At 36.5% G+C, this 16,406-nt stretch overlaps 1 protein-coding gene across 4 annotated transcripts in view; it reads left to right on the top strand.

The window, feature by feature from the left end:
- The window catches only part of CDKL5 (cyclin dependent kinase like 5), a 206,227-nt gene that overhangs the window by 77,391 nt on the left and 112,430 nt on the right, over positions 1–16,406 (top strand). For all 4 annotated transcript variants that reach the window (XM_044235916.1, XM_044235915.1, XM_044235914.1 and 1 more), the window contains exons 2-3: positions 1,288–1,511; positions 5,614–5,648. In XM_044235916.1, the coding sequence (XP_044091851.1) occupies positions 1,448–1,511; positions 5,614–5,648 (99 nt within the window). In that variant the 5' untranslated portion in view covers positions 1,288–1,447. The remainder of the gene's footprint in view (positions 1–1,287; positions 1,512–5,613; positions 5,649–16,406) is intronic.

Genomic DNA, 16,406 nt, shown 5'->3' with positions numbered 1-16,406 from the left:
TGGGCTTGTCTGTTTTACCTTTTTGGAAGGACTGCCACAGAAGTGATGTGTTGTATCCTATCAGGAGGTTTATGATGTTGACTTGTTCTATTATTGACGATGTTAGCTTTGATCACTTAATTAAGGTGGTATCTGGCAGGATTCTTCACTATGAAATTACTATTTTTCCCTTTTTAATTCGTGGGTATTTTGTAGTGGAGCTACTTTGAGACTAGATAATATCCTGTTTTCCATCAAACTTTGAACCACTAGTTTCAGGGTATGTTGATGATACTTGCCTGAAATAATTATTACCAGGGTGTTTGCCAAATGGTGATTTTCTAATTCCATCACTACATTTATTATTTGGAATTACACTCTCAGAGCTTTTCCTTCTCCCCTCAGTTATTTATGTAAGTAAGGACTGGTATGCTTTTATTTTATTATGTAGTTTATCATCTACGATTTTCATTTGTTTTGTTGTTTAGTTGTTTCTCATTTGACCAGAAGTGACTCAAGCTGACCCCTGTGTCCTTCAGACACGCTCCTGTCATTCTTTGAGCATTACCAGCCTTTCCGGCACCACAGAAGTATATCCTGGGCACATATTGTACTTTTCCTTGCTCTTGCCTGGGAATCAGCCATTTCTCTGAGGAAACTGGTACCTTTTTTGGGTGCACTAGCTGTGGTAATGGGATACTGGAGTGTCATTGCTCCTAGGTCTCCTCAGCAGACAGAGCTGGGGAATATATATATGTGTGTATGTATATTTACACACATTTATGTCTGTTTCTGCATCTCTATATTAAGAACCGAGCTCCTGTGGTTAGCTCTGATTCCAAGCCTTCATCCTTTTTCATATTTGTAACTTATTTTTATGAGAATAAGAAGCCAAACTCTTATTATCCACAATGTTAGTTATTTTTATTTGCTCAGTCTGAGAATGCACATAATTTCATATCTCTGTGTAAAAACAAGTATCTAAGTGTGGTATTTGTTTATAGATAATTTTTTTGTTTTAGCTTGAGAGAATATGTAGTTAAAACATTGTTTTCCAAAAGTTACCTGGAGTGAATTCCCACCCTCCCCTTTGGGGTGATGGTTATGTTATTCATTTCAAATACAATTAGGTACATTTGTTTTTGTTCCATTTTGGGTTCTTCTCTCTTATTATCATTTTTTTCCTTTCTTTCTTTTTTTTGGTTTATGAAACATTAACATGATTTTTAAAAAAACTGTACAAAACAGTAGGATAGATTATTAGAGTGCTGAATATAAAACTTAGGACTTTTGTGTTTTCTCTTTCAGGGAATCATTTAATACTTCACATTAAAACAAATATGTGAAAGTCCCTGCCAACCTGTGAGAATTTCTTCCTTTGACATTTTGATTCTACTTCACGACGTTCTCTGAAGTTCTTTCTTGATGCCATGTTCTGTGGCTTGCATCAAAAGAGGAGTTTGTCTTCATGAAGATTCCTAACATTGGTAATGTGATGAATAAATTTGAGATCCTTGGGGTTGTAGGTGAAGGTAAGTTTAGCATTCCTTGAGTTTCTGAGTAATGTATATAGTTATACCTACTACTGAAAAAGTTACAATTCAGATCCTATTAATTTTACCTATATTAATTCAGGTATGTGCTTAAGTGAAATACTAAAAATAAAATTGTGCTATTTGGGTTTTATTCAATTGAAAGTTAATATTTTAAAACCCTTTAAAATTTAATAAATCAGATATTTCTTAAGTCTGCCTTCATTTCTTTTTTCTTTTCTTTTCTTTTTTTTTTAAAGATTTTATTTTTTTAATGTGATCTCTGCACTGAAGGTGGGGTTCAGACTCATAAGCCCAAGGTCAGGAGTTGCATACTCTTCTGATGAGCCAGCCAGGTTCCCCAGGGCTGCCTTCATTTCATTGTTTTCATCAGCGATTGGGGTTTCTTAGTCTATAATTTTTTGTTACATTTTATTTTTATATCAAGTTGATCTTGGATAACTTAAAATTTATTTGTATAAATTAAATTTCACTTAATACATGGTAAATAAATGAATAACTTCTTGAGAATGACAAACCACATTTTTATAAATTTTGAAGCACACAACTTGGTTATATTTTAACATTTCTGAAATCAGGATGTGTGTTATAATCCATAGCATGTCATGGTTCAATTGGCAGATCTTTTCCCCCCAGTAGTACATGAACTAATGCTTATGATTAATGATATCATTAATTTGATGAAATATGGTCATTCATTTTTCATAAGTCATCCTGATTTTCTGTCTTTTTTTTTTTTAGGATTTTATTTATTAGAGCAGGAGAGAGCCCCAGGTGGAGTGGGGGCGGGGCGGAGGGAGAAAGAGAAATCAACTCCCCCCTGAGCTGGGGAGGGCCAATCACTGGACCCTGGGATCATGACTTGAGCAAAGGCAGATGCTTAACCCACTGAGCCACACAGCCACCCCCTTGATTTTTCCTTCTTAGTAATTTTTGCTTTTGACTTAAAGATAACTTTATGGAGATTTTGAGAAATGATTTTGTTAACAGTGTGTGAGTGATTATAATTATGGTTTTTTAACATTTATTTATGTTTTTTTTAAGAGGGGGAAGGGAAGGAGGGATAGAGGGAGAGAGAGACTCTTAAGCAGGCTTTACACCCAGCCTGGAGCCCAGTGTGGGCCTTGATCTCACAAACCTGAGATCATGACCTGAGCCAAAATCAAGAGTCACAGGCATATCTGACTGAGCCACCCAGGAGCCCCTAGCATTTATGACTTCAAAGCAAGTGTTATAAAATTTTTTATTTTATGAATTTTCAAATAAATGTGAATTTTAAAAAGTTTTGAAGATTTACCTGTGAACAGCAAAGCTGTTAATAGATTTTAATATTAAGTAGTTAAACCCTTTTCAAATAAATAGAAACAATTAAAATGGAGTCTGGGGTGACTGGGCCGTGTAGTTGGTTAAGTGCCTGATTCTGGTTTTGGCTCAGGGCTGTGAGATTGTGCCCTGTGCTGGGCATGGAGTCTGCTTGGGATTCTCTCTCCCTTTCCCTCTGTGTGTAACACCCCCACTGCGCCCCACCCCCGTACTCTTGTTCTCTCTCTCTCTCTCTCTAATAAATAAATAAATCTTAAAAACAAATAGAGTCTTGGGGTGCCTGGGTGGCTCAGTGGGTTGGGGCCTCTGCCTTCAGCTCGGGTCCTGATCGATCCTGGGATCGAGCCCCGCATTGGGCTCTCTGCTCAGCAGGGAGCCTGCTTTCTCCTCTCTCTCTCTGCCTGCCTCTCTGCCGACTTGTGATCCCTGTCAAGTAAATAAATAAAATCTTTTAAAAAAAAACAAAAAAAAAATAGAGTCTAATTATTGGGTACTTGCTTTAAGATCTGAAGTTGAAACCATATAAAAAGAATGAATCCTTCTTCCTATACCAGTCAACTCCTTTTCCTTTTCTTCATTGATAATAATTATGTAAATAAAATTCATTGTTTTTGTTTTAGTAATTTCTTTTTAAAAAGATTTTATTTATTTATTTATTAGAGAGAGAGAGAGAGAGAGAGAGAGAGAGAAAGAACACAAAGGGAGAGTGAGAGGGAGAAGCAGACTCTCTGCTGAGCAGAGTCTGATGTGGGGCTCAAACCTGAACAGAAGACAGATGCTTAACTGACTTAGCCTCCCTGGCATCCCAGTAAAATTCATTCTTTTTTTTTTTAAACATCTTATTTATTTATTTGACAGAGGGAGAGAGATCACAAGTAGGCAGAGAGGCAGGCAGAGAGAGAGGAGAAAGCAGGCTCCCTGCTGAGCAGAGAGCCTGATACGGGGCTCGATCCCAAGACCCTGAGATCACGACCTGAGCCAAAGGCAGAGGCTTTAACCCGCTGAGTCACCCAGGCACCCCAGTAAAATTCATTCTTGATGTCTTGTCTACCGTGTTGTATAGCTGCCTTTTTTGTATGTTTTTTTCCCCAAAGTGTTATAATTAGAAACTAATGCAGTAAAGCTACTGACTGGAGCCAGTCAGCTCATAGGGTGAACAAGGTTTAACAAGGTTGAAACATTCCAAATTCTGGGCCCCAGTTTTTCTGGATCACAACCTTGGTTTTCTTAGTATACCTGTAAGTGATCATCTCCTTAGGAATTAGCTCAGATTAACTAAACTACTAGACTGTTCTATAAATCAGTGTATGTCAATTTTAGTTATAGTCAGAACCATCATTGCTATATATTTTTTCTTTGTAAACCACCTTAGATGCTTTTTGGCTAAGAAATACATACATATTATGGAAATTAAAAACTGTCTAGTAAACTCTACATTCCTGTAGCCTGGGCAGTGTACTTTTGCTCTGTAGAAAAACTGGCATGAGCAGTTAAATCGGGACTGAAGGATTGCCTGGTGATGATTGTGAAAATAAGTTGGACAGTTGTAGTAGCTGATTCCATCCTGACTAAGATAATAAGATTCATCCATCTCCACCAAAGTGAGGGAGACTTGTTCTGGGTCTTTGGATTCTGTTTGAGACACATTTCCCAATCTCATCTGTCTGAAGTTTGCTTGTCATAGATGTATGCAGACCTTGCCTGTCAATGTTCTTGACATTTCTACAAACCTCAAGTTATCATACATTACATTTAATTTTGCTAATTAGGTTGTCACAATATGACTCTGACCTCAGTTTCCTGGGTATCTTGCTGTCAACTCTGTTCTAAAGAAGTAGGCGCCTGGGTGGCTCAGTGGGTTAAGCCGCTGCCTTCGGCTCAGGTCGTGATCTCAGGGTCCTGGGATCGAGTCCCGCATTGGGCTCTCTGCTCAGTAGGGAGCCTGCTTCCTCCTCTCTCTCTCTGCCTGCCTCTCTGCCTACTTGTGATCTCTCTCTCTGTCAAATAAATAAATAAAATCTTAAAAAAAAAAAAATTTTAAAGAAGTAGTTTTCTGGCTAGGGAATAGGATTAGTAACCCAAACTGTATTGATGAATGTCATCAGAGTATACCAAGGAAAGTGGAAGTGCTTGGCTATAAATGGCCAGAGAGCCTTGGACTACTTATGGCCTGTACCCTTGCTTGTACTGAGTATTTATGGCAAAAATGTAGCAACTCCTGCAGGTTACTAAACTGGAATGCTTAGGCCTATATTATTTTGCCTGTCAGGAAAGAGATTCCAGTATTCTGGAAGAGGTCTTAAATGTCTCCTAGGAGTGAGAACATACTTGGTAGGCTTGGTACCTGAGCTTACTATTGGGAGACAATTAGCTTTTAAATTTTAAGTTTTCTACAATCTTTTGAGGTTTTTTTTTTTTTTTTCATTTACTCTTAAAGTTATTATGTCCAAATCTTATCTCCAGTAGTTTTAAGCTTAAATTGTAAATCTTTCAAGTGACGTTTTCACTAAAAAGAGAAACATTTAAAGATACTTGTTGGGTAAATGAGTTGCTTATACTCATTTTATGAAAAATATATACTAATATCCACATTTTGTTTATGTGTGGCTCATTGCATTGTCACTGGAGAGTATTGTCATTTTAGGAATCATTATTATATCATACACTGATAACCAATATAAGTATTATAGAACTTTTATTTCTCTAAGAGCTATAGTTTGTATATGTGCCCCTAAGTTTTTATTTCTTTTTGTTGTAGGAGCCTATGGAGTTGTACTTAAATGCAGACACAAGGCAAGTACATGGTTTTTTAAAAAGAAAATAATGTATATGTTGAACTGTTTAGAAACTAATGTATTGCTCTGTGTATGTGGGCATATAATTAAAACTGTTTGGCTATGATAATGACGCTTAATAAAGTAGAATGAACATGTGAACTCAGAAAAAGACTACTTTTGGACAAGCTTTCTCATGATTAGGTAGTCATTAGTTATTTGAAATCGTATGCTGTTTTTTCTCAGTTGACCTATGTTTATAGGTGAAAAGCTTCCTAATGGGAAGAGAGAAAAGATGATATAGAAGAAATCAAGGTAGTGACAGATTTATGTTCAAGTTACTTATGAGAAAGGAGTTTCATTCAGTCATTATTTTTCACATAGACCCAATAACTTACAATCTTTGGTAGATCTGAATCTACATTTTGAAAGGTAGTGGATAGGTGTTTGGTTATGAAATAGGGCTTCAGATAATAATGTATGATTATCATTATTGGTTGTTGTTGGTCACCCTTGAATAATCTTGAAATTGATCTTACGATATAGATTATTTGACTATTATACTAATCACCAGTTTTTCAGGGAAGTTCTTTCAGGATTCCCATAGTTGTTGCTCAGTGATAAGCATGTTTGACTCAGGGACTAACTTTAAGGTGGCAAGTATTGCAGCTGTAACAGTTTTAAATGTTAGGTTAAATATTTTCTTGTTATGGTATATTTAGTCTGAATATTAGTATCTGGCCTCATGCTGTTTTGTTTATAATTTTGTTAAGACCAAAGGTTAAAGTTTTTTGTGATATTTTCTAATGGAATTCCTTATGTCTAAAAGGAGTTTAAAAATTTAGCCCAAGTCATAATTTAAACTCTCAAATCTATCTATCATAACATATATGTGTGTGTGTACATATGCATAAATAAAGAAGATACCATTTTTACATTTATTTTTTCTTTCCTGCTATACAAAATAGTATGTTTTGGATATAAGGTTTCATGACAGTTGATGTATTTTTGGGTTTTAGATCATAATTTTCTTAATTTAATGAATTTCCTGTTAAAATTGGGTGTTCAAAGTATCTTATATTGGTAATAGTTATCTGAAGATCTCGGCCGGTAAATCCTCAAAAAATGGTTTGTATACTGTGGTTATTGATTTAAGATGATTAAGAACTTAAAAAGATAAATTAAACATACTCAAAATAAATTTAGGAACTTGAATACCTTGTTAAGAAATACTACTGCAGTTGGAAATTAAACAAATGAAAAGCTCTCTAATGAATTTCTATACTGTTAATGAGTTGCCTTGAGTCATAATAAATTTCTGAAGCTTTAAAAAAATAAAATTCCTCAGTGGATACTACTCAGGGGAAATAGGTTGTTAAATTTGACTCTTTCAAAAAACACAATATTTCCTTTTATACCATGGCTCTGTTTATGCAGTATAATAAATGGACGCTTCAGTTCTTAATCTTTGAGTTTTAAAGTTGAAAAATTTCTGATAATAATGCAAATCTTCCAACAGTGTTCTCTCAGTCTTGTCCCACTTCTTCCTATCATTGTTTCCCCATACTTTTTTTTTTAACCTTATCTAAGCTCTCTTTTTGCCTTTTATGTAAAAATAAGTCCTATTAGTTGAATATATTGTTTTTATCTTTCCTTGTATCTGGCAAATATATGTTTGTTACCTGTACCTTGTTCTCATAATGCACACTGTTAGTCCCAGTAAGATGGGCCTATAATAAAAGTAGATGAGAGCAGGTATCTCTGCTCTTGGGAAACCAACTCTAAATGTGAACTCTGATTTCTTGGGCAGTTTTAGTTAAAAGGATGAATAAACCATAGATTTCTTGCTCTTTTTTGGCTTATGGTCTGAAGAGGTAGAAAGTCAGATACTTGAAAAAATAACCCACGAGATTGCTGCAAATGACATTGCATCTAAAAAATATCTCTTTTTACTGCCCTTCACTAAATGAGGGACTCACAGACCAGTTCTCTAAGTATTGTTGCTTTTCCCTTTACATGCATCTGAAAAGATATTGCTGGATGGAAAATGTAAAGCATAAACTAGTGCCTACCTCAGAGTAACATAAAACTCTTTTTAGAATCTGCAGCTGTTTAGTCATTAGACTTGTTACAGATATATCCTCTTTTCAGCTAGAATCAGAGCTTTAGCCTTTACCGCATTATCTGAATAGAGAATTTGATGCTTCTAAGATTTACCCTTTGGGATCTAACAAATGGATTATTATGAAATCTCATGTTATATTTAAAGATGGATATGATCCTCCCTGTTGTACCCATGATATATATAAAAAAATCACACCTATATATTTTGCATAGCTTTTAAAGACTTAATGAAATGCTTATAAAAATGTATAAATCAGGTGTGTGTGATTACGTATGTGTAGGTATGTGTGATCACTTACGCATCAATTTGATCTTTTGGATAAGGTTGGCTGTGGGTGTATATATAATTAAAGAATTCTTAGCACATTATATATTTGAGCAAGTGTGAAATAAAGTTATTGTTTTAAATCGTGTACTGTTGTAAGAAATTTAGAGGTCATGCTTATAAACAAATGTATCTTGTTTATTGTGAACATAGTGTGGTATTGGGCTATTCCAGGCCAAAGACCATATTTCTTAATTTTCTGAAACAAATGCTCCACAACTGAAAAAGAGAAATGTAACTATACTCCTTTTCACAGCTTCTGTTTATTGTATATATGCACATTGGCATATATATGAAAACTCTTAGCAGTAAGTGTTAAGCTACTTATGGCACCTTAGAACCACTCTCATTTGGAAGAAGTTCTGGTTTGGACATTTATTTTCCATATATGCATTGCTGGTTCTCTTTTTATTTGCAGGTCTGCTTTGAAGTTCTTATGCATATTTTACAGCATACTTTTGTTTGCAGAAGCTCAGAGGGGTCATCCTTACAACAAAGTAGGGCAAATGGAATGGAGTGACATAGGGAGATTTGATTAGAACTGGAGACAAAGTTTTGTGCAGTCTGATTGGGAGAGGTTGGGGGGCAATGCTAATTGATCCTCGGACGGGGAAGTGCTGATTCATATATTTCCTTTCCTGTGGCTATGGTTGACATATGAGAACTTATTGTTTGTTTTGAAGTGGTAGATGACATATGCTCTTGGGATAGCTAATTATACAAAGGCATGAAGAATCCAGCATTGGGGTAGAGCCTAGAAGTATTTATTTTTATATTTATTTTTAATTTTTTAAGGCTTTATTTCTTTAAATTTATTTGTAAAGCAGAGAGCACAAGCTGGGGGAGCAGGAGAGGGAGAAGTAGGCTCCCTGCTGAGCAAGGAGCCCCATGCGAGGCTCCATCCCAGGACCCTGGGATCATGACCTGAGTCTAAGACAGATGCTCAACGTACTGAGCCACCCAGGTGCCCCGAGCCTAGAAGTATTTAGTAAATAATAAAATTCACTTAAATTATAGAACCAAAATGAAGACCACTGTAGAGAGCTATTGTAGAGTACCAGGTCCCTGTGGAAGGATTAGAGATGATCCTAAGGGTTTATAGTAAACTGAAAAATCATTGCTAATATTTGTATGACTGACAAACTTGTAAAGGGTTTGTAAGTTTTAGGGGAGAAATAGTGAGCTTTGCTTTTATAAAAAAAAAAGAAGAATAAAATGGCAGCAAAATACCAAACCTGATAATAAATACCACATATCGAGCATCTAACATATGCCAGCTAACTCTGCTAGATGTTGTCCCTTTACTACTCACAACAGCCCTACTGTTACATCCATTTTACAGAGAAGAAAGCAGAGTCATTAGAGAGGTTATGTGTTAGGGCCAAGATTATACAGCTAAAAAGTGTTGGAACCAGGCTTTATCTGATGCCAGAAATCACTAACTTGAGCATAACTATGAAATGTTATGGACCTTCCAAGAGGGAGTGTAGAGCAGAGTTAAGGGCATGCCTTAAATAGTCCTACTGACAGGAGTGGGAGGCAGACATCTAGAAAGCAAGGAAGAAAGATTTTTTAAAAATGTACTCACCAGCAGTGTAAAAATCCATAAAAAGATCCGTGATAATAAGGATTGAGGGGTGAGAAGACGCATTTCATTTAATATTGTCATTTATTGATGACCCCTTTAAGTGAAGTGGTACATAGAATGCCAAATTGCAAGAGGTTAAGGAGAGAGCAGGTTGAGAAAATCCAGATTGTGCCCTTTTTCTCTTTTAAGAGTTGAGAAATTGAGAGTAGGAGGAGGAATAGATGTGATTAAATATTCACTAGTCAGGAATACCCATATTTCCCCCGACTAAAAGGCATTCTTGGGTTATTAATCACTTATTATGCATAATGTGTCTTTTGCTCTGAGGGTTCATTTTTAGCAAGCATTATATATTTTGAATTACTGATTCCTGTTTTTCAGATTAATTTTGTTTTCTACCAAAAAGCTGAATGGTGATTTGGTCATTTTTTTTTAAAAAGGTTTTACTTATTTGACGCGAAGAGTACAAGTGGGCTGAGCAGCAGGCAGAAGGAAGAGGGACAAGCAGGGATCATGACCTGAGCCAAAGGCAGATGCTTAACCGACTGAGCCACCCAGGTGCCCCTTGTTCAGTTATTTTTAAAAATTAAAAAACTGAACTATTTAAAGCAAATACTTGGAGGAAAGGTCAATGAACCATCACCAGTTAAACAGATTGTTTATAGTGTACAATCTAAAGCCATACAGTTATTTTCTACTAAAACAAAATAAATGTTGTTTTAGTTTTTTCCACATTAAATGAAACAAGCCTTAAAATTTTTTTGGATTTAAGTTTTACATGTGAATTGAGCTTTTAAAACAGCTTAAAAGAGATGAATCAACAATGACAAACTGAATATATGGGATTATTTTTTGTCATTACTTCCCTCCTTATTTAAATAAAAGTAGGATGTGGATTCCTGCTTCTTCTATACAAAATTTCTTCCATTTAGGGACACCTGGGTGGCTCAGTTGGTTAAATGTCTGCCTTCACTCAGGTCATGATCCCTGGGTCCTGGGATCGAGCCCCGCATTGGGCTCCTTGCTCAGCAAGGAGCTTGCTTCTCCCTCTCCTTCCTCCCCGGCTTGTACTGTGTGTGTGTCTCTCTCTGTCTCTGGCAAATAAATAAATAAAATCTTTAAAAAAAAGAATTTCTACCATTTGAAGAAAATTAGAGATAGGCTTAGATTTTTTAATAAAGATTGTAAGCAGCTGGAAATATTTCAGTATTGATTATTTCACATAATCATTTTTTAAAGTAATCACACTATCCTAAATGACTTTAATTTACTGCAGGTTATGGAGATTAACAAGGTGCCACTGTTCAATTGGACTTTGGGTCAGGAACAGATTGTAGGCATTATTGGGGGCAGATATCTTCCGTCTACTCTTAAAGTGGCACTCATAGAACCATTACTTGTGTGTGGGTTCCTCTTCTGACCTACCTTTTCTTGCTGATCCAGTTAATTATTGAACAATTTCTGGAACACTACAAAAATCTTATCAAAATCATACTTCTTTGTATTATATTCTGTATTTCAGATTCTGCTAGTCTTTAAAAATTTATTTTAAATTCAATTACCATATTATTAGTTTCAGAGGTAAAGGTCAGTGATTCATCTGTCTTACATAATGCCCAGTGCTCATTACATCCTGTGCCCTCCTTCATGTCCATCACCCAGTTACCCCATCCCCCTACCCATCTCCTGTCCAGCCGACTCTTCAGTTTATTTCCTGTGGTTAAGAGTTTCTTAAGGTTTGTCTCCCTCTCTGATTTCATCTTACTTTATTTTTTCTTCTCTTCCCCTGTGATCCTCTCTTTTGTTTCTTAAATTCCACGTGAATGAGATCATATAATTATCTTTCTCTGATTGACTTATTGCACTCAGTATAATACCCTCTAATTCTTTTTTTTTTTTTTTAAGATTTTATTTATTTATTTGACAGACAGAGATCACAAGTAGGCAGAGAGGCAGGCAGAGGGAGAAGGGAAGCAGGCTCCCCGCTGAGCAGAGGGCCTGAGGTGGGGCTTGATCACAGGACCCTGTGATCATGACCTGAGCTGAAGGCAGAGGCTTAACCCTCTGAGCCACCAGGTGCCCCAATACCCTCTAATTCTATCCATGTTGTTGCAATGGCAAGATTTCTTTCTTTCTTTTTTTTTTTTTTTGGTTGGCTGAGTGGTATTCCATTTGTGTGTGTGTGTATACTCACACCACATGTTCTTTATTCGTTCATCATTCAGGGGACAGCTGAGCTCTTTCCAGAGTTTGGCTATTGTGGACATTCCTGCTATAAACACTGGGGAGCAGCTGCCCCAGTGTTCAGATCATTACATTTGTATCTTTGGGGTAGATACCCAGTAGTACAATTGGTGGGTCATAGGATAGCTCTATTTTCAACTTTTTAAGGAATCTCCGGATGGTTTTCTGGAGTGGCTGCACAAGCTTGTATATCCCTCCAACAGTGTAGGAGGGTTCCCCTTTCTCCACATCCTTGGAAGTATCTTTTGCTTCCTGAGTGGTTAATTTTAGCCATCTGACTGGTATGAGGTGTTATCTTACTGTGATGTTGATTTGTATTTCCCTGATGCTGAGTGATGAACATTTTTTCATGTGTCGACCATTTGTGTGTCTTCTTTGGAGAAATGTCTGTTTATGTTTTTGTTCTTTGGTGTCGAATTTGATAAGGTCTTTATAGAATTTGAGTACTAGCCCTTTATCTGATATGTCATTTGCAAATATCTTCTCCCATTCTGTCAGTTGTCTTTTGGTTTTGTCGACTGTTTCCTTTGCTGTGCAAAAGCCTTTTATCTTGATGAAGTCCCAGTGGTTTATTTTTGCTTTTGTTTCCCTTACCTTTGGAGACATGTCTAGCAAGAAGTTACTGTGGCCAAGGTCACAGAGGTTGCTGCTTCTGTTCTCCTTTAGGATTTTGATGGATTCCTGCCTCACATGTAGGTCTTTCATCCATTTTGAGTCTATTTTTGTGAATGGTGTAAGGAAATGGTCCAGTTTCATTCTTTTGCATGTGGCTGTCCCAATTTTCTCAACACCATTTGTTGAAGAGACTGTCTTTTTTCCATTGGACATTCTCTCCTGCTTTGTCAAAGATTAGTTGACCATAGAGTTGAGGGTCCATTTCTGGGATGTTTATTCTGTTCCATTGATCTATGTATCTGTTTTTGTGCAAGTACCATACTGTCTTGATTACAGCTTTGTAATAAAGCTTGAAGTCCAGAATTGTGATGCCACAGCTTTGGTTTTTTTCTTTTTCCACATTCCCTTGGGTATTCAGGAGTCTTTTCTGGTTCCATACCAATATTAGGATAATTTGTTCCAGCTCTGTGAAAAATGTTGATGGTATGTTGATAGGGATTACATTGAGTGTATAGATTGCTCTAGGTAGCATAGACATTTTAACAATAGTTGTTCTTCCAATCCATGAGAATGGGACATTTTTTCCATTTCCTTGTGTCTTCCTCAATTTCTTTTTTGAGTGTTATGTAGTTTTCTGAGTACCAATCCTTTGCCTCTTTGGTTGGGTTTATTCCCAGGTAGCTTGTGATTTTAGGTGCAATTGTAGTAAATGGGATTGACTCCTATTTTCTCTTTCTTCTGTCTCATTGTTAGTGTATAGAAAGACAACTGATTTCTGTGCATTCATTTTATATCCTGCCGTTGCTGAATTCCTGTGAGTTCTAGCAATTTTGCGGTGGAGTCTTTGGGTTTTCCACATAGAGTATCATGTCATCTGGGAAGAGTTGAGAGTTGGACTACTTTGCTGACTTGGATTCATTTTATTTCTTTTTGTTTTCTGTTTGCTGAGTCTAGGACTTCTAGTACTATGTTGAACAGTAGTGGTGATAATGGACATCCCTGCTGTGCTTCTGACCTTAGGAGAAAAGCTCTCAGTGTTTCCCTGTTAAGAATGGTATTTGCTGTGGGCTTTTTTTTAAATTTTTTTTTAAATTTTTTTTTTAAAGATTTTATTTATTTATTTGACAGAGAGAGATCACAAGTAGGCAGAGAGGCAGGCAGAGAGAGAGAGGAGGAAGCAGGCTTCCTGCTGAGCAGAGAGGCCGATGCGGGACTTGATCCCAGGACCCTGAGATCATGACCTGAGCCGAAGGCGGCGGCTTAACCCACTGAGCCACCCAGGCGCCCTGCTGTGGGCTTTTTGTATATGGGTTTTATGATACTGAGTTATGTTCCCTCTGTCTCTACACTGAAGAGTTTTAATCAAGAAAGGAGCTGTACTTTCTCAGTTGCTTTTTCTGCATCTGTTGAGAGGATGGTTCTTGTCCTTTGTTTTATTTATGTAGTGTATCACATTGATTAATTTGCGGATGTTGAACCACCCTTGCAGCCCAGGAATAAATCTCACTTGGTTTTGGTGAATCATCCTTTTAATGTACTGTTGGATCCTATTGACAGGTACTTTGGTGACAATTTTTGCATCTGTGTTCATCAGGGATATTGGTGTATGATTCTCCTTTTTTTGATGAGGTCTTTGTCTGGTTTTGGGATCAAGCTATTGCTGGCCTCATAGAATGAGTTTGGAAGTTTTCCTTCCATTTCTATTTCTTTAAACAGCTTCAAAAGAATAGGTATTAATTCTTCTGTAAATGTTTCGTAGCATTCCCATGGGAAGCCATTTGGCCCTGGGCTCTTGTTCGTTGGAAAATTTTTGATTGCTGGTTATGGGGGTCTGTTCAGGTTTTCTATTTCTTCCTGTTTCAGTTGTGGTAGTGTATATGTCTCTAGGAATGCACCCAGTTCTTCCAGATTGTCCAATTTGTTGGCATATATTGCTCGTGATATGTACTCATAATAATTTCTCTTTCTTCAGTGTTGTTTCTGATCTCTCCTTTTATTCATGATTTTATTAATTTGGGTTTTTTCTCTTTTCTTTTTGATAAATCTGGCCAGGGGTTTATCAATGATTCATTCTTTCAAGGATCCAGCTCTTTGTTTCATTGACCTGTTCTACTATTCTTTTGGTTTCTGTTTTATTGATTTTTGCTCTAATCCTTATTGTTTTTCTTCTGCTGGGTTTAGGCTTTATTTGCTGCTCTTTCTCTAGCTTCTTTAGGTATAAGGTTAGGTTGTGTATTTGAGACCTTTTTTGTTTCTTGAGAAAGGCTTGTATTGCTATATACCTCTCTATAGAGGCCCGCCTTTACTATATCCCAAAGATTTTGAATAGTTGTTTTCTCATTTTCATTTGTTTCCATGAATTTTAAAAATTCTTCAGTTTCCTGGTTGACCCATTTATTCTTTAGTAGGATGCTCTTTAGCCTCCATGTATTTGAGTTCTTTGCACATTTCTTCTTGTGATTGAGTTCCAGTTTTAAAGCATTGTGGTCAGAAAATACGCAGGGAATGATCTCAGTCTTTTGGTACTGGTTGAGACCTGATTTGTGATCTTTTCATGTGATCTATTCTGGAGAATGTTCCATGTGCGCTTGAGAAGAACGTGTATTCTTTTGCTTTGGGATGGAATGTTCTGAATGTATCTGTGATGTCCATCTGGTCCAGTGTGTCATTCAAAGCCCTTATTTCCTTGTTGATCTTCTGCTTTGATGTTCTGTCCATTGCAGTGAGGGAGCTGTTAAAGTCCTGTACTCCTACTGTCTCTTATTATATTATCAGTGTTTTTTTTTTTTAATTTTGTTATTAATTGGCTCATATAATTGGCTGCTCCCTTGTTAGGGGTATCAGTATTTACACTTGTTAGATCTTCTTGTTGGATAGACCCTTTAATTATGATATAGTGTCCTTCCTCATCTTTTAATATGATCTTTGGTTTAAAATCTAATTTGTCTGATATAAGGATTGCCACCCTAGCTTTCTTTTGATGTCTATTAGTATGATAAATGGTTTTCCACCCTCTCATTTTCAATCTGGCGGTGTCTTTGTGTCTAAAATTTGTCTCTTGCAGATAGCATATCTATGGGTCTTAACTTTTTTATCCAATCTGATATCATCTTTTGATTGGGGCATTAAGCCCATTTACATTCAGAGTAACTATTGAAAGATATGAATTTAGTGCCATTGTATTGCCTATAAAGTGACTGTTACTGTAGATTTTCTCTGTTCCTTCCTGGTCTATGTTATTTTTAGGCTCTCTCTTTGAATAGAGGATCCCTTTCAATATTTCTTGTAGGGCTGGTTTGGTGATTTCAAATTCTTTTAGTTTCTGTTTGTCCTGTCCTGTTCTGGTTTTTTTTTTTTTTTTTTAATCACTTCTTCTATCACTTGAATGACGTCCTGGCTGGGTAAAGTATTTTTGGCTACATGTTTTTCTTATTTAGCACCCTGATTACATCATGCCAGTCCTTTCTGGCCTGCAGTGTCTGTGTGGATTGGTCTGCTAATCTAATATTTATACCTTATAGGTTACAGACCTCTTGTCCTGAGCTGCTTTCAGGATTTTCTCTTTGTCTCTGAGATTTGCAAGTTTCACTATTATATGTCGGGGTGTTCACCTATTTTTATTGATTTTTGAGGGGAGGTTCTCTGTGCGTCTTGGACTTTGATGTGTGTTTCCTTCTCCAGATTAGGGGAATTCTCTGCTATGATTTGATCCAGTATACCTTCTGCTCCCCTCTTTCTTTCCTCTTCTTCTGGAGTCCCAGTAGTTTTAATATCATTTTGCTTTATTATATTACTTATCTCTCAAATTCTTCCCTTGTGATCCAGTAGTTGTTTATCTCTCTTTGTCTCAACTTCTTTATTCTACACCATTTTGTCTTTTA

Source organism: Neovison vison, chromosome X (assembly GCF_020171115.1).
Source record: "Neovison vison isolate M4711 chromosome X, ASM_NN_V1, whole genome shotgun sequence".
In the NCBI taxonomy this organism is placed as follows: domain Eukaryota; kingdom Metazoa; phylum Chordata; class Mammalia; order Carnivora; family Mustelidae; genus Neogale; species Neogale vison.
Note: the sequence above shows the minus strand (reverse complement) of the source record. Positions and strands in the feature narration are given on the sequence as shown.